At 37.4% G+C, this 21,293-nt stretch overlaps 1 protein-coding gene across 2 annotated transcripts in view; it reads left to right on the forward strand.

Moving 5' to 3' along the window:
- MYCBP2 (MYC binding protein 2) overlaps positions 1–11,587 on the forward strand; it is a 196,503-nt gene extending 184,916 nt beyond the window's left edge. Inside the window, exons 77-85 of one of the 2 annotated variants that reach the window (XM_050708276.1) lie at positions 540–668; positions 3,217–3,349; positions 3,624–3,727; positions 4,820–5,008; positions 5,502–5,609; positions 6,534–6,743; positions 8,976–9,083; positions 9,287–9,452; positions 10,556–11,587. In XM_050708276.1, coding sequence (XP_050564233.1) covers positions 540–668; positions 3,217–3,349; positions 3,624–3,727; positions 4,820–5,008; positions 5,502–5,609; positions 6,534–6,743; positions 8,976–9,083; positions 9,287–9,452; positions 10,556–10,671 — 1,263 coding nt within the window. In that variant the 3' untranslated portion in view covers positions 10,672–11,587. The remainder of the gene's footprint in view (positions 1–539; positions 669–3,216; positions 3,350–3,623; positions 3,728–4,819; positions 5,009–5,501; positions 5,610–6,533; positions 6,744–8,975; positions 9,084–9,286; positions 9,453–10,555) is intronic. The other variant, XM_050708273.1, reaches the window with a different exon arrangement.
- The last annotated feature ends 9,706 nt before the right edge of the window (positions 11,588–21,293 follow it).

Here is a 21,293-nt window from a genome sequence, read left to right on the forward strand (position 1 = left end):
GAACTGTAAAATAAAACTAACTGTGTTAAATTAAAGATGTATCAATACAGCAAGTTAATTTATGGTAGATTTTGAAGCTTTTTGCTTGGACTGTGTTCTCTCTGAGTTGTAGATGACCTACAACTTAGATTAGATGCTTGAACAGACTAAACTTACCATATGAAAGAATTAAGGGTAAAAAATTTGTATGTCTGTGAAGTTTTCTGTTAATGTGACTGTAACCCATGTTAGCGTAATTTTTTTCTATGTAACTCAGGCTGGTTGAAAATGATGTCTCAAACATATTTTTGTAGAATACATCTTCACTACCTCATGTAAAATAAGAGATGAAGAATATTGGAAGAACTGATGCAGTAAACAGGGGCTCTTTGTGTCCAGATCTGATTATTTAAATATTAATTATTTGAAATATACAATTAATAATCTATACAATTATTAATTTGGGAGGTAGGGTTATGGGAGAATAAAAACACATTCTGGAAGTAAATGAATGATTTAATTGAAATGAATTATTTAATAATGTTTCTTAATTTTTTCAGCCAATGTGCGATAACCATGATGATGGTGAAACTGCCGCAATCATTTTATGTAATGCCTGTGGGAATTTGTGTACAGATTGTGACCGATTCCTTCATCTCCATCGACGAACAAAAACTCATCAGAGACAGGTAGAATATTCATGCATCATGTCATATGCACTGCAGACATTATGTGCATTTCCCCAATTAATATACAAGCAAATGGTAGTTGCAAGATTCAAACCTGAAAATACTATTTGTTTTTATTTTGATGATGGGATAGAGAAGTTTTCATTTAATTCTTTGTTCTGTTTTAGTTAAATTCCTCTGTCTGTTATCTTTTGAAGAACATTTGAAAATCATGTAGCATTTCTCAAGTCTAATTCTTACACTATGTCAGCTTTTTTCTCTCATTCTAACATTGTCTAGGAACATAGTTAGGAAACATCTAGGAACTGCATAGCCTTTCTTAAGTATACTTTGTTCTTTATTCATTTTAAATTATATCTCCTTCACTACCTCTGTCACGAGTCAGTCCTTGCGGACCCCTTCATGTTTAAATGCTTACATATTTTTTAATATTCAGGAACACCACTTGACAACAAATTTTCCTATTGGTTCTCATATGTCAGTTTTCTCTTATTTTTCAGTATTTCTCCAGCCCTCACTGTCTTTTCACACGGAAATATGCTGTCATTATCCATAAGCTTGAAAACTTCCTGACTTTTTGTTTTGTTTTGTTTTGTTTTGTTTTCCTTTTGGGGATGAAATGTCTTTCCTCTTTGACTTACCTAGATGAGTTTTTACAAATTGCTGTGTTCTTTGCTGTTTAGTGTTCCTTTGTGTTACCCTTTTATCCTCTTCATGTCTAAACCTCAAAATATATTCTCCTTGGAATATTTCTTTTTCCAATTGCAATTTACACTGAAGATGCTGTTACTTTTGAAACTATTGAATATTTCCTCTTTCTCAACACCCTTTCATGTTTTTGCGGGCCTTTATTTTCCCCTTTTCCTATGACTACTTATATTTGTACAGAGGTTAAAATAATAGACCTCATTAATAAAGCTAATTCAGTAGATATCATTACTCTTTGTCCTCTCCTAGAGCGAATCTACATTAGTGTTTTACTTAGGATCAGGAATGTGCTTTTGATATGATTCTCTCTCCTTATCATGCTTTGATTTGGTAGAGCAGCCTTGAAGCACTTGAATAGGATTCCTTCCAGGTGAAAGTAAAAACAAACAAACAACAACAAAGAAAAACACCAAAGGTCCAGAGACACACCTAGTGCAATTCAGCTCCTAATGAGCAGTCAGTGCAAGGGATCAGCTAGCCCAGAGTACATGTGATACAAATATTGGCACTAAGAGTTTCCCCCTACAGATCTCTTCCTTGATGCCTCAGCATTTGCAATGTAAATTCAGCGTAGAAGTTCCATGTGCCTCCATTGTCTTCTATTTTTCCGCATGGATCTTTGCAATGCCCTTTGAAATTTTTCTGTTTTGTCATCTTAAGAAGATGATTTTGTGTGTCTGTACTTCAGTCATGTCACAGCACAGTCTAGTCTCATTTATTTTTCTGATTTCTCCTATATAGCCTGTTCAGATTACAGTTGATAAAAGTAAGTTCTTATCTCATAGAAGTCCTTGCATCTCTCCTTTAATCTGTCCAAAATAGCTACTTATCAGATTTTCATATTCACCTCTAAAAGCATGTTTAAACTTTTAATCTTTATTTACCACCTTTACCTTTACATCTTTCATGTCAAGCCCCTCAATTTAAACTTTAAATTCTGTCATGTTCCCTGTCTCCTATTTTCTCTTAGCTTCCTTTACTTTGTCCAACTTCTGTCATACATACTTTTTACTGTATTTTCTCTCCTTTCAAGATAGGACAGTCTGTAAGTTTACTATGACCTGTTTAGGTGAATCCTTTGTGAAGCTATTAGGGTTTTTCTTTTCTGATTCCAGTATAAATTAAAACATAGCTTGAGTTTATACATCTATACACAGGAAAATTCTAACTGTTATTGCATTACAGGTGAAATAGATAAAAACAGAACTTCCTTTGAAACTTAGGAAAGGAGAAAAAGAAGAGACTGCATAAAGTCCACTAAGGATCTCATGCAGCTTTTTGATTTTGCAAAAAAATTGAATTTTCCTGGTTTTAGCTAAAAGTATTCACTGCGTATTTATGTGAAAGTGATAAATGCTATTATTATATATTTATGTATTATATAACTGTCATTATATAGTACATAGTATTATAAATAATGACCATAACTATCAGTGCTGCTTTGATAAACTTCTGACATGGTTATATGAAGGTATTTCTGTTGTTATCTTGTGCTTTTAGTACTCTGTGGCATACGGAAGTAGTTAAATAGCAGTTAGGAACTCCAAGCTCCATATTTTTTAAATTAGAAAAAATGTTGTCTAACTCTTTTCTTAGCATTTCTGCACTATTGCTTCCCAGTCATGTTATACTGAGTGATAATTTTATGTATGCTTACTTTTAAAAACACAAAACGTCTATCCACTCTGCTATATGTACAACATACACAATCTATAAAAGAAAAATAGCTTGTAGAAGACAAATTTGACAGAAACTTAAAAATCTCTGTTCAGAATCCAAAGAGAGAATGACAAAAATAACATAGAAATGCTATTTATTATCTTTTTGATTAACCTGACAGGTATTCAAAGAAGAAGAAGAAGCTATCAAAGTTGATCTTCATGAGGGTTGTGGTAGGACCAAGCTTTTCTGGCTGATGGCATTAGCAGATTCTAAAACTATGAAGGCTATGGTGGAGTTTAGAGAACAGACAGGTAAAACAACTTGTTTTAGCTGTTCTTTTTCCTGTTTATACGTGCCTTTTACCTGAGCATTTGTCAAAAAAAAAAAAAGTTAGGATTTTCACTTGCTTTAGGGAAATGCTTTTGATTGCTGTCTGTTAATAAAAATAAGACATTTTAAATGTGTAAGAGTTATTGTTTGGTAGGTTGTTTTATGTGATTGTTGTTCAGGTGTCTGTTTTTAGGATATCAGTTACTTATGTTTTGTTACAACAGTTTTTATTTTTGTTTCCTTTTGTGGACATAGGCAAACCGACCACCAGCAGTTCCGAAGCATGTCGTTTCTGTGGTTGTAGGAGTGGAACAGAATTATCAGCAGTGGGAAGTGTTTGTTCTGACACAGATTGCCAGGTGTGTATTAATAATTATCAGTCATTGGGAGTTGCATAAAATAGAAGAGACTGTAGGATCAGACCTTATTTTGAGTAAACTTTTTCCTTGTGCCCATTTTAAATGAGTTCTCTCATGGAAAAGGTTTGAATATTGAGTATGGTAATATGATTCAAATATTTCTCTGTTGGTAAATGTTTAGCTTAATTATAAGCTACAAACACCAATACTCAACTGAAATACTAGGTAGTTTCATTATCTTCAAAAGTATCTCAGGTTTTCACAGTAGTATTCCAAATAAAAAGTTAAATACACTCTGTCAACATAAAGTCTAGTGTACTGGAAAGCTTGTAGTTTGTGTAGCAGCCTGTATATATTATGTGAGCATAGAACATACAAGATTTGGGGTTGTTTGGCCAGATTTGCCTATTGTATGCATGTGTCCTGAGTGGCTTTATGCCCTTACAGTCCAGGTACAGAGGTATGTTTGGCAGAGGGCCAAATCCCAACCAATTTTTTAGGGTACACTATTTATTTCTGTTTGTGTTGCACGTTTACATCTTCTTTTTCTCTTCCAGCCTATATATTATATTATTGTAATAATATTTCGGCTCAATTCATTGTTGGCTTCTTGGCAATTTACAATAGTTTTCTACTTACTAGGGCTTGAAATTAGAGGTGGTTAAAATATTGTTTTCATATAAGCATCATTTCTGAAAGCATTTTATGCTAGTTAATAAACAGCTCATAATGTGTTTTAATACAGGGCAAGCAGTGTTTACATGGGAGGTACTTAATATACAAAATACATGTGGAAGATCAAAGAATATTTCTCTGTATATTAAAATGAAATGTTACAATTTTAAAATTGTGGTTTCCTTATGCCATTGCTATTCAGGAGTGATACTTTATGGGTAACTGAAGATATGAATTCTACTTAATGTACACAAAATGTTCAGTTTTTCTCGAGTACTTCCTCTAGCAGCGGACAGCAGTATGAATAGTGATTCTTTCATCTCAGTTTATTTCATGAACCAGCAGTCCTTCAAAAAGTAGCGTGATATCAAACTCTTCTTTGGAGGGGGAAGTAAGATGATTGTTTACTTTTAATAGGAGTATGCTAAAATTGCCTGCAGCAAGACACATTCCTGCGGTCATCCATGTGGAGGTGTTAAGAATGAAGAGCACTGTCTACCATGCTTGCATGGTTGTGATAAGAATGCTACCACTCTTAAACAAGATGCTGATGACATGTGTATGATCTGTTTTACTGAAGCACTTTCAGCAGCACCAGCTATCCAGGTTCATCTTTTTTCCCCCCTTTTTGAAAGATAATATTGTGGTTTTAATATTAAATGTCGAAGAAGCTAAAATATAAAGTCCTTCAAATCACACTGTTAAAATTTTCAAAACAGACCCAGTAACAGTACTTAAGTTACCTGAAATGCTTTCTTCTTCCTGGAATTACTGCTATTTCAAATAAGCAGGTTGTATCAACTTAACTTGCTATGTTTACTTTATTTGAAATATATAAATGAGAAAAACAACTAAGATAACAGATATACATCATATATATTTTGTACAGCCACTGATTGTTCTAGAATGGAAGGGTTATGATTTTAACAAACATTTAATATTCATTCATTTCTTTATTAAGAGGAAAGTAGGGGTCCTCCAGGATTTTAAGTAAATTAATTTTGTATTTTGTATATGTTGCCACTTAAAAGCAAGTAACTACTTAAATTTTAGTGGTTAATGTAACTTCAATGTTCATTTGTTCTTTTTTTCCCTAAAGTTGGACTGCAGCCATGTTTTCCATTTGCAATGCTGTCAACGTGTACTAGAAAACAGATGGCTTGGGCCAAGGATAACTTTTGGGTTTATGTCCTGTCCTATTTGCAAGGTAAATGATCTATGTGTTTACTGTGTAGATCAAACAAATTACCTAATACTCTCTCTCTCCCCACACTTTTTAAAATACTATATTGCTTGTTGTAATATAAATTGGATATACATCACTTGTTTCCTTAATTTCTCGTGTCTCTAAAAAAGATGATGGATGCATCTCATTGATGTATCTTTTTACCTTCCCTACTATTCCCTAAAGTAAGGCTCCTCTTAAAAAGTAAACATAATGCAGACATTACCTTAATGCTGTTTTATTCTTAGCACCATCTGCTTGTAAATTCCCATTTTAGGCACTGGGGGGAAAGGGGAAGAAGTAATCTTAATTCACATTGTCTCAAGCAGGAAACCTGGATTCTCCATTTTACGTACACCTTTTAAATCTGCTTTGCTCATCAGTGGCAGAAGTGCAGAGCTGAAGAATTACATGGTATCTGCAGAGAAGCACCTTAAAGCCATAGGAATGTTAAATTTGTCAGGCATTTGTGCATGCTGTGTTTCGTCCTTCATGCTGCTTTTTGGTAATTTATTAAATGATAAAGACTTGGTACGGAGGACTAAAAGTCATTATTAATTGTTGAGTGGTAAGTCAAAAAGGAGCAAAATTAGAGAAAACAGATAACCAGAATGTTCCTGTGCTAGGGTGAATATTTCATGTACCTTTTACCATCCCTTTGTGGTTGTTACAGTCTGTTGTGAGGTCTGTTGATTTCATATAACAAAAGGCCATTTTTATTAAAAATGTATTACAGAATCAAATTAAATATTTATCAACTTTTTTTTTTTTAAATGTCCATCACCTGAGTGCTTATGTTCTTTTGACATCCATTGTGCTATTTGTGTTTGACCACAATACAAGTTACTACAGGTATTGTAATAAAGATGCAAGATATTTTAATCATGTTTTTTTTTTTTATTTCAGAACAAAATCAATCATACAGTATTAAAGGATTTGCTTGATCCAATCAAAGAACTCTATGAAGATGTAAGGAGAAAAGCACTGATGAGATTGGAGTATGAAGGGTTGCACAAGAGTGAGGCCATCACAACACCAGGTGTTAGATTTTATAATGACCCAGCTGGCTATGCCATGAACAGATATGCTTATTATGTTTGCTACAAATGCAAAAAGGTATGACTATAAGTATTTTCTCAAATTAAATGTATGTTATCATAAGTTTCAAAAGTCACTTCTTAAAGAACGGAACATATAATTAATATATTGTGTATGGAGTAGGAAAGCAAGAAAAGAAATTATGTTAAACCTTAAAAAATAAAAAAGAATTAAAAACAAAAGCGAACATTGAGCAAGTTAGACGTACATAGTGTCTTACTTTGTAAAGCTCAAAAGTATGTACAGAGGAATTCAGAAACCGAAAGCAGATTGAGGTGATAGCCTTCTTAAAAGAATGTGCAAATGATACTGTAGCAGAACGCTAACTGTCCCTTTGCCATACTTCCACCTCATACTTCACGTGAACATTAAAATGCTATAAATACAGGTTTCATTTTAACTCTTTGATATAGGGAGTTTGTCACTAAGATTGCACCTGAACTGGGCACCTTTTGTCCAACTTGGAGCTCAATAGAACTTCAGTAAACAGCAAATTTGAGGCAGAAAAACAACCTCTTCTGCAAGCCTATCGGTGTGGTTTTCCCCGGAAGTAGTCTTAAAAGACGGGAAAGTGTATTCTCAGTTTTGATTCATGACACTAGAGGTGTTAGTTCAGTTGTTCAGTATGGGGTTAAGGAAACTCTTAAGTGATTATGCCTAAATTAGATCTTAACATCTTGAGTTCCTTTGAAGTGTAGAAATTACAGAACTGATGGCCAGGTGAGCTAGAAGAATGAAAAAAGAAGTATAGAAACAGGGTATGTGTCATCTAGCCTGCTGGGCTCTGGGTCATCTATATATAATTTTCTTCAGGCAGGGTACATGAAACTTATCAAGAGAAAAAACATATACAAACAGCCTGATCGGTCCACCAGCAGAGAAGAGACAAATATTGTTTAACTATGGTTAGAGAAATTGTAGATTGTCAGAGACCCCTTCCCATTGTTTCTTTCAATGCTGATTTGAGTGCCCAACTTGCCCACATCTTTTTCTTTTTTCCCTTAGGAATGAATGGAATGAGGCAATTTCATTATAAAATTTTCAAGGAGAACACCAGTAATTGTTATGTTAAATGGAAATGTTCAATTTGGAAATAGAGGAGAAAGGACTGACTTCCATATGCTAGAGAAGAGCAGTAATGACAGCCCCTCTAGCTCAATACTATGCAGTTTCTCAGTTCACTTATGTTTCTGCCTCCCACAGTTAATCAATTTTCACTTCTCATCCTTTAGCAACTTGCTTCTTGCCTTTGTAAGCTCCCTTACAAAAATACATTCTTTTTTCATCTTTCTCAAACTTTTACTGTTTTTCATTACACTTTCTTCCCAGTATTTGATGCTGTTTCTGTTCTTCTTGTTTCCCTCTTTTTCCTTCCCTTGTGTCTCATTATTCCCTTTCATACTGCGCCCATATGTCTTAACAGCAACATTCAATTAACTAATTTCTAGATTTTTTCCCTTTGTCCAGCTCCTGTTCAACACAAATTTCAATCTACTGCCCTAACATACATCCCTTAGGAAGGTCCGTGTTCTTTTAGTCTGTAGAGTTTGGGGGAAGGTGGTCTGCTTAACTTTTTCCTTCCTTATACTTGCCTTGAGACCATTTTCCCTAGCCTTTTGCAGTCATAGAGCCCTAATTGTCACTGGAAAAAGGAGAGAATGCTGAGAGCAAGAATTCTATGTATTGTCTAATTAGTTAATAAGATGGTAATGAAGGAAGCAAGGATGTTACTCCTCACCTCATCTCACCACTCCATGTGAAAATACTTTATGAAGAAATTCATCAGAGTTGGCGGTCTTACCTGGTACATTTTTGTCCCTAATGTATCCTGGTGGAATAACGTGAGAAAGTGTAATGAATGTATAGAAAAGTTCTAATTATAAGGGATCCCACATGAGCATAAAAACTGATACTCCCTTTGGCTGGTGAAAAGCTCTGCTGGCAGAAGGCTTCCTCAGTCTGTCTTACATGCCGTTTATAGAATATCTAAATACTGTTTCAAAAGCCATACCTTGCAGTCACTAGCATAGAGCAGAGTAGGTTGTACAATTTTCAGTCTTGTGTGTCCTGAAATCGAGAAATTGTCTCAGTGCCTCAAAAACATGTATAGAGAGTCAGAGTCAAGAATTACTCAGGACAGTGGAGACTACAGTAATAGCCTTTATTCATCATTTTCCCATTACAAAACAATTTTGTTAAAATACCAGTTGTCTGTTGTTTAATGTCCAACCATTCCTGTATGAAATTTAGGCATATTTTGGTGGCGAAGCTCGTTGTGATGCTGAGGCTGGACAAGGAGATGACTATGATCCAAGAGAGCTTATTTGTGGTGCATGCTCTGATGTTTCAAGGGCTCAGGTAAGCAAAGAATTTGTACTGAAGTTCTTATCTAATTCTAAAGTTTTTCCTGAGTATGTGAGCCATACAATAATTCATACTCATTCAAAATTATTTGTATCACATGATACTGATATACACTAAAAATGTAGAAATGTATTGTTTGTTTGGATTGTTACAGCATTGCTCTTTCATTTATCAGTTTTTATTTTCTTTCTATTTAGATGTGTCCCAAACACGGTACAGATTTCTTAGAGTACAAATGCCGCTACTGCTGTTCAGTTGCTGTTTTTTTCTGTTTTGGGACAACACATTTTTGCAACGCTTGCCATGATGATTTCCAAAGAATGACAAGCATCCCTAAAGAAGAACTCCCACACTGTCCTGCAGGTAGTATTTTTACAGAGCAAATTTAGCAAACTAAGTGCTGAGATTAGTAATTAGTTCTAACTGATGTTCTTGTCTTTTCTTGCTGATAATTTTTAGGGTCGGATTCAGTATCTGGAATAATACTAAAATGGGTTTCCTCTATGCAAGCTTTTGATTATTTTTTTTTCCTGGCAATAATACAGGCAATGTGATCACACTGATCCTTTAAGCATTACTTTGTTACAGAAAGACACTTGAATTTACCTACACCGTTTCAGACCCGAGATGCAACATGGTGTGTTACAATTATATTGAAAAATTTAACACACTGCTATTAAAACATGTAACTGGACTTAGGTACCTGCCATGTGCAAAATATTGCTGGTGCCTTGGTTTCTGACTTACCTGCCATTGATTTGATGCTGATCTCATTAGATCATGTTACTTTCCTTGCTGTTAAGAACAAGTGACAGCTTTTTGATTAAGATATTTACATGAAAGAGGTAAACAGAAAAAAATAATAATAATAATTCCTGTTGACACCTTAAATTACTTTTTATTGCAGAGTACAACTCTTGTTCATATTTACTGATTTTGCTTTTAGATTGTGATATTTTTATCCCCATTATTGATTGGATGAAATTTATTTCAATTACTCTTTCTGTAAGCTTTTTTGCCTTTTCTACTTTGATGAATTTGATTTATTTTAATTAGATTGTTTTAATTACTTTAATTACTGTTTCATCTTTTTTGGTGGTAATGGTAGTTGTGGTGGTTTTTTTCCTTTAAATATGAATTTGATGTTTGACACAACTCTTTTAGGAAGCTAACAATTTGTGATCATGTTTTGTTAGATCTAATTGAATGGCAATATTTCTCTTTACATATTTAGCCTTTAGACTTCTTGCTTGAATTTGACTGGGTGAAAGCACCTTTCTATCTGCTCTTTCTTATCAATTCATAAGGAATCAATAATGAAGGCCTACCATATATCCATACAGACATATTACCTTCACTTAATGTGTTTTTTGAGGAAATTTAGTATATGTGTGTGTTATCTGAATTTACATCGAATCTGCAAGCACTGATCCCTTCTTCTTCCCTCTCTCTTAAATCCCTTGTAGGTCCCAAAGGTAAACAACTTGAAGGAACAGAATGTCCACTTCATGTTGTCCATCCACCCACTGGTGAAGAATTTGCTCTGGGTTGTGGGGTTTGCAGAAATGCTCACACTTTTTAGACTTCTTTTTTTTTTTAACCAGAGCAAAACAGGTGCCCTCATCCCACAAGTGTCCTGAAAATAAAGTCCAGCTGGGATGAGGATGGGACCATTTCATAACCCAGGTAAAAGGAACAATTTACAGTGCAAGAAGGATGCCAAATACCATGTACATAATTCTTGCTGTGAGAAATTGACATTTTTTGAACCGAGACATCAAAACTTGTGAGGTGTTTGCATGTGGCCATTACAGTCATCGGCTAGGAAACATTGGACATTTACAAATAAATAATTGCTATTAAAGGATTTGTGTGTCTGTGGACTATGAATGATGCTGGCTTTCAGGAGAAAGAAAAAAAAATATTGATTATTGTATACTGACTTTTTGTAATCTTGTACAATTGTAACGCATCACAAGTGGGGATGGGAAAGAGGAATATTCTGGTTTATTTCCTAGACTGTTATTAAAAAAAAAAATGTGTTAGGAAGGCATAAATGTAACAAGTATCACACTGTATATAAAGGTATCAATGTTTGTCCTGTATAAGAATTATTAAATTACAACAGCAGTTTCATTTAAACTTCTGGGTTATGTTTGAGCCTGAAATTTTAATGAAGTGCAATACTGAGTGTGCCTCATATCTTGCAGCTGTAAACATAATGGAATGTACATGTCAATAAAGCCACTGTACATTTTTATACAGTGAAAGTCTAACAAATGTGTAAGTCTTAATTTTTGGAAATGTTTTTAATACAAGGGATTTTTCCTCATCATTATTTCAGCAGGTTCTTTTAAAAAGTAGGAAAGTTGTTGGGTAAATGGTTGATTATGGAAATACTTAAGATATGAAAAATGCTGCTCAAATCTTCTTTAAAAGAAAAGCTGGATAATTTTATTAGCATTCATATGAAGTATTGCATTTCCAATTCAGTTTTCAAAACACAAGACTTCAGTTTATATTATTTTTATCACTTATTAAGAACTTTTAGTAATATATCATCCCCACTTCCAGGACAAATAGCTTTTTGCCATGAATCCCCAAATTTTCATTTAACAGAGTCCTCTGCTCCTCTGTAGTGAAAGCAAAATATAACTTCAAGTAAAGGCTTTTTCCTGAAAGATACCCTCTTTAGCTTTTCTCTGATAGGCATGCTCAATTCATTTTCTATTTTTTTTTCTTGGAGTTAATAAGATGTGCTTTACTGGTGGAAATGAGCAACTGCTCTTATAGTTAAGATACTAATAGAAGACATCCGGGTATGTCAGAGGATCTTGATCAGACTGGAACCATCTCTCCTAACTTAAAACATCTGTAATGTAAATGTCTGTCTGCAATGTGGAATAACCGGGGGAAAACACACCGTGAAGTACAATTTATCTCATTCACAGTAGTGATGTACCATGATTCAGTTTCAGGTGTGTGAGTAATATTAGTGCAAGAAGTGTCAGAGTAGATAGAAAGTTAGAAGTATTAGTGGACAATCAAATGTATTTTATATTATCTGTATAATAGACATGTAGTGAAAGAATTCATGCGACTCTGATGTAAGAGGATATAGCTTACTCAGTAATGACGGGGTGGGAGAGGCTGCAGGAACAGAAACAGGTTATAAAACAGGGCTTGCACTGGGCTTGCAAAGAAATACACTACATCATTTTTTTGTTACATCTGACAGTCATCCAACTACTGAACCTGTAACAGTGAGAAGTTTTAACTAGTGGATATCTATTTGGAAAGATATGCAGCAGGAGGCTGCTTGATAAGTTCTTGGAATATATTTGCAATAAATATGATATATAAAGTAGAGAAAGCAACTAAAAGAAGGCTTTACTAGATTTGATTCTGTCTGAAGGGCAGCTTGGATTAAAGCAACTGTGAATTTACAACGTTCATGATTCAGAAAGGAGAGGAGAGGAAAGAAAAGAAGAAAGCAAGATAGAGAAATTATGCTCAGTTAAATTGGTAGATTTTTTAGGTAAGATCCCATGGGAATCAAGTGCAAAGGAAAAAAAAAAGGGGGGGGAATCAAAGTTTTCTTTACAATAACCAAGTACTCTAAGATCTCAGCCAGCACCTATGCTAATGTAAACAAAAGATATGACTTGTACCAAGCAGTTAGCTTGGTCAAGTCACAAGTTATGTATTTAAAAAAAAAAAAAAAAGAAAAGAAAGAAACTAAAATAATTACAGATGAATACAAGTGAGAAAAAGGGAAAAGGTACAAGATAAAACTCAATTAGCAATAGATAAAAAGAATAACAAGTAGAAAAGAGAAAGATTGGTCCAGTACCTGCAATGATGAGGTATGTCATTCCACAAAAAATTCACTAACAGTTTGAAATGGAATGTTGGGAAGAAACCAACATGTTGTTCTTAGTCAGCATCTTGAAGTCGAGCCTCTTCCTACATCGTACTTCACTTTTTGAAACAAAGAATGACTCACCTGTCCAAACTACATCCATACTGTGGATGTTTACCTCAGGTGTAGTCATTCTCAGTGAAGAGCAACAGGCACTTCTGAGATATGGTTCATTTCACCTCAGTGTAAGACAGATGCCACCTGGGTATCTCAGATGTAGATGACTAAAATGTGCTTCTTTAAAGTTAGGTAGAGTCATCACAACCTACTCTGCAGTCTGCGAAACAGAAACAATGCTTTGGACCCCACTCATTGCAACCTTCAGCACCGAGGCAGATTTTTTGAGAGCGCGTCCAGATAGGAAAAATATATAAGGTCAAGGAGTTTGACATATTCTTCTGTGTTTGTGGCTTTATGTTGCCCCCCCCCCCTTTTTTTTTTTCTTTATGGTAATACATCATTAGCTTTTTCTCTGCTCTTGTGCTAAAACATCTTCCGAAAGGTGAAGGGTAGGCATTGTGCCCTGAGGTTTGATGGTTCATTTTTTAATATTGACAGATATTTCCAGAGACCTACTACTGACCTTAAGAAGACTAAGTGTCTTTTTTTGAAAATGTAAATTCATTACTCAGTATCTGATGATGCTATTTCTATAGCCAATGAGCTCCAATTAGACAGCCCGAGTCACTTCAGAATAGTAGATGAAGGCTGAAAGATGCAGAATGATGTTCTGAAGACTCTTCTACTCATTATGCAAGAAATGCACTATTGGGGTTATCAGAATTAATATAACTATTGGTTGGGATGTATTGCAGTAAATTTGGATTGATTATACCAGTGGTATTAAACCATTGGGGAGTATAAAGGACAGAAGGTGGAAAAGCCCAGTGTATGTATTAAGAATTTCCCTGTTCATACTATTCAGAGTGGACTTCCCATCACAACCCAGCCCCCACCTCGCACCCTCACCCATACTCAAAGCCTCATGTCACTGTTCACTTGCTCTTCAACAGTATTCTTGGGTGCTAATTTCTGTCCTAATCCACCACCCTTTTCTCCCTCCAATGCTTTCTGGCTACTGTTACTCCATTTCAGGAGCCTCTTCCTGCACCCCAATGAAGTTATGAATAGTTGATCTCTCAGCTTTTTCCCTGCTGTCTCTCCCCCTCTTAAGATGCCTCAAGTATTTACTGTGTGCCATGAAGTAGCTGCACAAGAGCGTTGGCCAGGAGGACTGCATCTGGTAGGAAACCAAAGAGGTAGCCAGAAATTTAGGGCCTTCAATTTCTGCGGAAACTAGTTCCTCTTGAGAAGACAATGAGCTGAGCTGGCCTTGTTCTTTGCAGAAGTGTCAGTTCTTCTAGAGGTAGGCAAGGGTGAGATGACCTTAAATTGCTGCTGTAGAGTTAGGTGAGCCTGCTGTGCTCAGACCCATCGGCCACGTGTTGGCTCTGCCAAGAAAACAAGGATCCCCTGGGTATTCTCACCCTATGTTCCCCATCTTAAAAACTGGCTTAGATGTGTGCATCCCAAGTTACTTTTTCTTCTTTTTTTTTTTTTCACTTGAGTCGTATTTGAGGAAATGGACAAATGCCCCACTGCTAAGCTGGTATTGCTTATCCTCAAAACAGCAAGTCAGTAGAGCACTTTATTCTTGAACCACTTCACAGACTGCTAGGGAGTGAATAATCTAGGTGTACTGAAGACAGAGAGGAATCACGTTACCTTTACTTTCCAGGACTTCTATCTGCCTCTCTCCACATAGTCTTTGAATGAAGGAAGTAACTAGAAATGTGTCCAAGGAAATTCACAGCCCAAGGCTGTAATCTTTTTGCAGTAAGACTGAGGAAACCTAAGAGTATTTACACCCCCTCTGATATGTTTTATAAGCAGGAGACAGAGAATCAGAAAAACTGTTCCTCAGTACCCTTCTCTGCTCTTCATTGTTCTCAGTTAAACTGTGGCCATTTGCGTGCAGCACAACTGGAGCACATGGTCCTGCTTGAGATAGGGCAGGAGACCGCAGAGGAGGTTATTTCCTTCTTTCCATCACAGGCTGGCTGTTGGCATGAAAACAATCAAGGTGGAAATGGGGACCAGGGAGCACCACCATCACTCATCTTCCTTCACTTGGTTCCTGTGACTCTGGGTTCCTTTGAGGAAAGAGAGGGGAGATGAGGAAAAGTACCGAAATGGAACGTGGTGCAACCCATTACTGTACTGGCTTTTTATTAATATTTAGGGATTAAAAGAGCTGCTGGTTCCTTCCAGTCCATTCTCAGTCGATGTCTTCAGTGGATGTTGCACCTACCTATAGTGTGTGAGAATCCGGCAGGCCTGGTGTAGTTGCAGCACGGGCTCTTGATATAGGTCCCTGTGGCTCTGAAGTTACGGAAAAATGATTAACAGGCAGAGCAGACAAATCTGAAGTGTCTGACCCACTATCATCTTTAGAAAATTTCCCAAGTGTAGTATCATAGTTACAAATTACCTTTAATTCTACTTTTGAAAATTTAAGACTTCTCTTCCATTTTAGGATAACTCTAGAATCAATTTAGTAAAATGTTCTCACAGCAGGAAAAGGGACACCAAACAAGATGACACTGAGGTTCAGTGTATTTAGTGGACTGAGTGAAGGACAGGCAGTGTCAAGGAAACACTTCCCACACACACGACTGACCCTCACCGATTACTGCTGCAGGGGCATGGCACGGTCAAGCGCAAGCGTCGGGCTCCTGGGTCAAGCTCGGCTGCCCCACATAATGCTCACACCTTGGACGCTCTGCTTCAACGCCGTGCCAGACATTCACGTCACATCTCCCCCCGATCTCCGCTGCTGATTATAGCCAGATGTCAGCACAGGCCACTAATCAGATCAGCCCGTGGTGAGGCTGCTGTATGCCTTTCCAGCAGTTTCGCACACGCGTCTGTCAGCTGCCGCTCCGCAGCCCACGCAATGGAAATACTCGGTTCTTGTTCGCGCCACCCTGCGTGCCACAGCTCACCACGTGCTGCTCAGCCAATTTATACACAGCTCCTGGCCAAGGCGAGGCCACAGTACTCCCACTTGGCTTATACACCATTAATTTACAAAGCTTAAACTTTCACGGGTGTATGTGCACCAAAACAATTACAGTTAATACAGCACAAACAATTAACTAGTCACCATCAGGGACTGATAATCTTGATCCTTAAAAAATTCCTTAGTCCTAAATTAGATTGCAGTAAATTAGTTCATTGTTTCAACCTGTGCAGAGACTAGCTAGGGAGCTTCAGGACCACCTAGTCATTCGAGATATAACTCAAACTTTACTTTTTTTTTTTGCCCCAGCCCCTTCCTTGATCCACTGCAAGCATTGCAGGTGACAAGAGTGCAGTGGCTGTAGATGTCTCGTGTCCCCCTGCCCAAGGCATACTGGAAGGGCTGTGCTGTTGCACACCTGCTCTCACTTCTGGGGTGTGCTAGTTACGCTTCCGCTAGCAAGCACTCCAGGTGGCAGGTTTTCACTGGATGTAGCAATATAGATGCAACCGAATACAGAACAACAAGCAGCTTGCAACCAACAGCACAGCAAGCAGACATAAGAGGGCATCACGAGTCATCGACAGCCTCCCGAAGATGCCCCTGCCAGCTAACCAGTGTGTTTTTAGAGTGACAGCCACCTCCGTGGTCTGCTGGGACAGAGGAGGCACCCCAGTCACCGCTCTCCACTGTTACCACAAGGTTTCACATTGGCTGTCTCCTGCTAGCTGAATTCCAGTCACTTTGGATGCAACTGATTCTTCCTGTGCACCTAATGCGGGGTTTGGTCACTGAAAGTGTTAAACAGTGCTTGAGGTATTGCTTTGGGCTAGCCTCGGAATACATGTCTGAACGCTTGGAGGTTCAGGTGGTTCGGTATGATGGGCAGGGTACTGCCCACCAGTGGTAATTCTCCATCCAAACGACAGTTCCTAACGATGAGGCTTGGCAACCTGAGTGGTGGATCTGAATGCCAGCCCCTAGAGGCAGGTTTTGTCAGCAGACTCCATCAAGGAGCAGTAATACCAACTGGGATGATCCCATGCCCAGGGTAGCTCACCCCATGCAACCTGTCCCGTGGGTTTTGCTGTCCTACGTTTAAGGTAAGATGATACATCCCATCTGCATCTACCTCTGTCCCCATTTTCCCCAGTACAAACAGGATTTGAATAATGACATCCCAGTTCAAGCCATTGTTACTGTTAAGACTATTGTCTCTACCTCCACTCCTTTGGGTTTTCCCATACTACTAGTGTAGTATTGTGAGAAAAATCTCAAATAATTTTCTTCAGACAGGATCTTCTGTGAAGCTATTTTATTCGCTCTTGCAATGGCGGGCGTCCTGTCAATCAGGAGCGCATTTTAGTAAACAAATCATAACCTTTTATTCCCTATTACCCGACACCTGATCACCTCCCCTGTTTCCTCATTGGCTGAGTACTACAGGTTCACAAGCTACTCGACGCTCCTCTATACTATATATGTACAATTTTTCTTTTTTTTCAACCCTTTATTTTCTCTTTTCTTATGTTTTGAGAACTTGTGATCTTTGTTTTACTGTTCTCACACTGCTCATCCTGTTTTTCTCAAGCTTCTAGCTTATTTTGGAACAGTGAGACCTTCTACTGTCCACTTATCTACTTAGCATTTCTCCTTATTATGACTACACAACTACCTTGGAATACAGAAAAGTAATTCTCTACCGCAAAAACACAACTTTGTTTCTCACAATTCCCCCCTCTTCTTTTCTTACTTCTATTGTTGTTTTCACACCTCTTCACATACCGCACTCTTGAGTTTTTCCAAAATTAAGATGCAATATTCTTCTTCGGATGTCACAGGGGATGATAGATATACAATGCCATTATTATTACAATACCAACAAATACTTGTTTGAGCCAATTCTATTCAGGTAATCACAAAATTAGTTTCTCCCAAATGTTTCTAAATCCCCAGGAAGTGTCATCTTGAGCTACTCTAGGTAGGATCTTGTTGTTTTTTTTTTTTTTCCCAAATATTTTTGAGATCAGTCAAATTCATCCCATTTGATCTACATATATACAGCAACTAATATTAATTGCAGTGCACGCTCCTCCTTATGAGGCTATTAATAAATCTAATACTATTTGATTCTAGAGTACTATTTTTGCAAACTTATCAAACTTATTTTCTAGTTCTTCAATTATAGCTGAGATATTTACAATAGCATTTTCTAATTCACTCACCCCTAACCAAAGTAAAAAACACCTTGCAAAACTGAAATGCTAGAGAATTTTACTAGAGGATTATCTGAAGTCTGCTTAATTCTACGTGTGGTCTCAAGGGGGCTTTGGCTTTGTGGGTCTTCAATAATAGTTACATTGGGAATTATTGCCTCCAGGGTGCAAGCTCCCTTCCATCCTAGGGGCAACACCTTCCTGGCTTTATTACCACATAGCCAGTACCACTCCTTGCCATTCAGGACAGGCTGTCCGGTTACAGGATTCTCATGTCGTATCTGGTGTGCATTATGTATATTAGCATTCCCGTGGCTACCATATTCGGTACAGTATGTATTATTCCCTTTTTCATGGATATTTCCACACCCAGGGTCAGTAGTATTGCCCCCTGAGTTTTCTATCAATGTTGTTTAAAAGGCACCTTTGATAACACAGTATATTGTAGCCAGAACTATGTGTAGGGAGCTCAACTTCAAAATCTATTCCTTCCCGGTACTGAGTATGATCTGTCATTTTTAGAAATCTAGAGAATCCAGACACAGTTGCTGCTGGAAACAGCAATCAGGGACAAGGCCTCTTCAGTCTTTCTAGGCATCTGGGTGCAAATCCAACAATTATTTTGACATAGAACTCAAGAGATATTCTGGATTAATTGGAAATGCTGATTTTTCCCTCTATCCTATCACTAATCCATTAAGAATACGTATTACTAAGATAAACCTAAAATACATCTTTTCTCTCTCTATATATATATATGTACCCCTATAATAATTAAGAAATAATTAAGAAAAACAATAAAAATCACAAACTAATAAGGATTCTTCTGGTGGGGATTAAATACCCCCCTTTCTCCCACTTCCAGAGAGTGTTCCCTGGAAACACTCCAATTCTGTGTAATTCAATCCCTTTTACTCATTAATTCATTAAGAATTCTTTTAAGGAGAAGTTAAAGGTTTACAACAGATAGTTTTAACAGTTTTAACCTTAAAAGCCTTTGTTAGTGCAGTCTCTCAGGTATCAGGGTTAACTGATGCTTTTACCCAGATATGAGACCACCCTTTATCAGCCGTTCTTACTGTCGTCTCGGTAGTCAGGAGCACTTGGAACAGTCCATCCCATTCAGGTTGTAGTTTCAATTCTCTTCATGTTCGCATCAGATCCCAATCTCCTGCTCGGAATGGATGGATCAGGGCTTCCAAGGGTGGGGTTTGAGCTAATGATGCACAGGTCCTGAGAGATGACAAAGAGGACAACAGCCCAAGTATATAGTTCTTAAGAAAAGCATCTTTTGTTTCGAACTGAGGTAACTCATTCCCTTTGTCCATGTACAGCAATCCAAATAATATTTCATATGGCGAAACTCCCACATCTTTTCTTGGTGCAGTTTGAATTTGGAGAAGTGCCAAAGGTAAGCACTTCATTTGGGAAAGCTGAGTTTCCAGAACTTAGTCAATTGCTTCCTTACTGTCTGATCCCCTCCACCCTTCCACAAGAGGAAGGATGCCAAGGAGTGTGAAATTTCCACTTAATTCCTAGAGTCCACATTAGCCCTTGCAATATTTCTGACATAAAGTGATTTCTTTGATCAGAGTCAATATTTTCAACAATTCCATACCTGGGAGTTATTCGTACTAGAATGACTTTAGTTACTATGTTCGCAGTAGCAGATACTGAAGGGAAAGCTTCCACCCACCCTGACAAATAATCTACCAAGACTAATAAGTATTTAAATTTACCTACTGTAAGGAGTTCTGTGAAATCTACTTGTACATTTTGGAAGCATTGAATTCCTGGTTCTCACTCCTCTTTGGGCTGACTGCAGATAATTTTCCTATTTACCTTTTGACATACTACACAACTCCTGCGTACTTGTTCAGCCAGAGTATATATATTCCTACACATACATATTTCCGTAGCACAGCGTCACACATTGCTTGAATTCCCCAATGACCCTCTTGATGTAAAACAGTTAATATTTGCCTCATTAGCACTTTATTCAGCATTTCTCTCCCATCAGGGAGTATCTGTTTTCCTTTGGACTTCATGACTCCTAATTCCTTAAAAACCTCTTTCTCTTAAAACTTTTAAGACTTAAAAAGACTTTTTTTTTTTAAGACTTCTCTTAAAACTTTTAAAACTTCTTTTTAGTTTTGGGTAGGGGTAGCTCAACAAATCCCTGAATCCTCTCTGGATTTATTCTTCATTCCCTCTCAGACACTAGATGCCCTAAATATTTGACTTCTCTTTCTATGAATTTTAATTTATTTTCCCAATACCTTCACGCCCTGTTTTCCCAGAAAGTCGAATAGCTTGTTAGTGGCTTCCTTCACAGCTGTTTTCTCGTGTCCTGACAATAAAAGATCATCCACATATTGTAACAGTAACACCTCCTTTGGAGGTTGGAATTACTCCAAAATTTGTTCTAGAACTTGCCCAAATAAATTGGTGGCCCTGTACCCCTAAGGTAAAATTGTCCATCTGTATTCCATCTGTATTGCTGCTTCCGCCCCATTTCAGGGTCTTTCCACTCAAAGGCAAATATATCTTTGCTCTCAGGGTCTGAGAGCACTCCATTAATAACACTGTTATTCCAGCCTAACAATTTACTATTTGAATGCCCAATTTCATTATCAAATCCTTTCCCAACAAGTTAGTCCCTACCTAGGGTACATACAATAATTGCCCAGGGATCATTGTATCCCTAGTCTCAGCTTGATGTCCCCAAAAAGTAGCACGGGTATCCCACTCCCTTCTACCCCCATCACATTTACGGTTTCATTAGTTAATTTAAGCCTTGATACTTTACAGGCCAGTAATGACCTAGCTGCATCAGTGCATTGGGTTCACATGGCAAGGTTCTGGTAGCAAGGGGGCTGCAGTGGTAGCCCCTGTGAGAAGAATCCAGCAGCTGCCCCATGTTAGATAAGGGCCAGTTTCAGCTGGCTCCAAAGGGGCCCACCGCTGCCCAGAGCCAAGCCATGAGCAATGCAGTTCAAATCTCTATGACAGCACACCCAAGAAAAGGAAAAAAAACAAAACAA

This window comes from Cygnus atratus, chromosome 1 (assembly GCF_013377495.2).
Source record: "Cygnus atratus isolate AKBS03 ecotype Queensland, Australia chromosome 1, CAtr_DNAZoo_HiC_assembly, whole genome shotgun sequence".
Classification (NCBI taxonomy): Eukaryota; Metazoa; Chordata; class Aves; order Anseriformes; family Anatidae; genus Cygnus; species Cygnus atratus.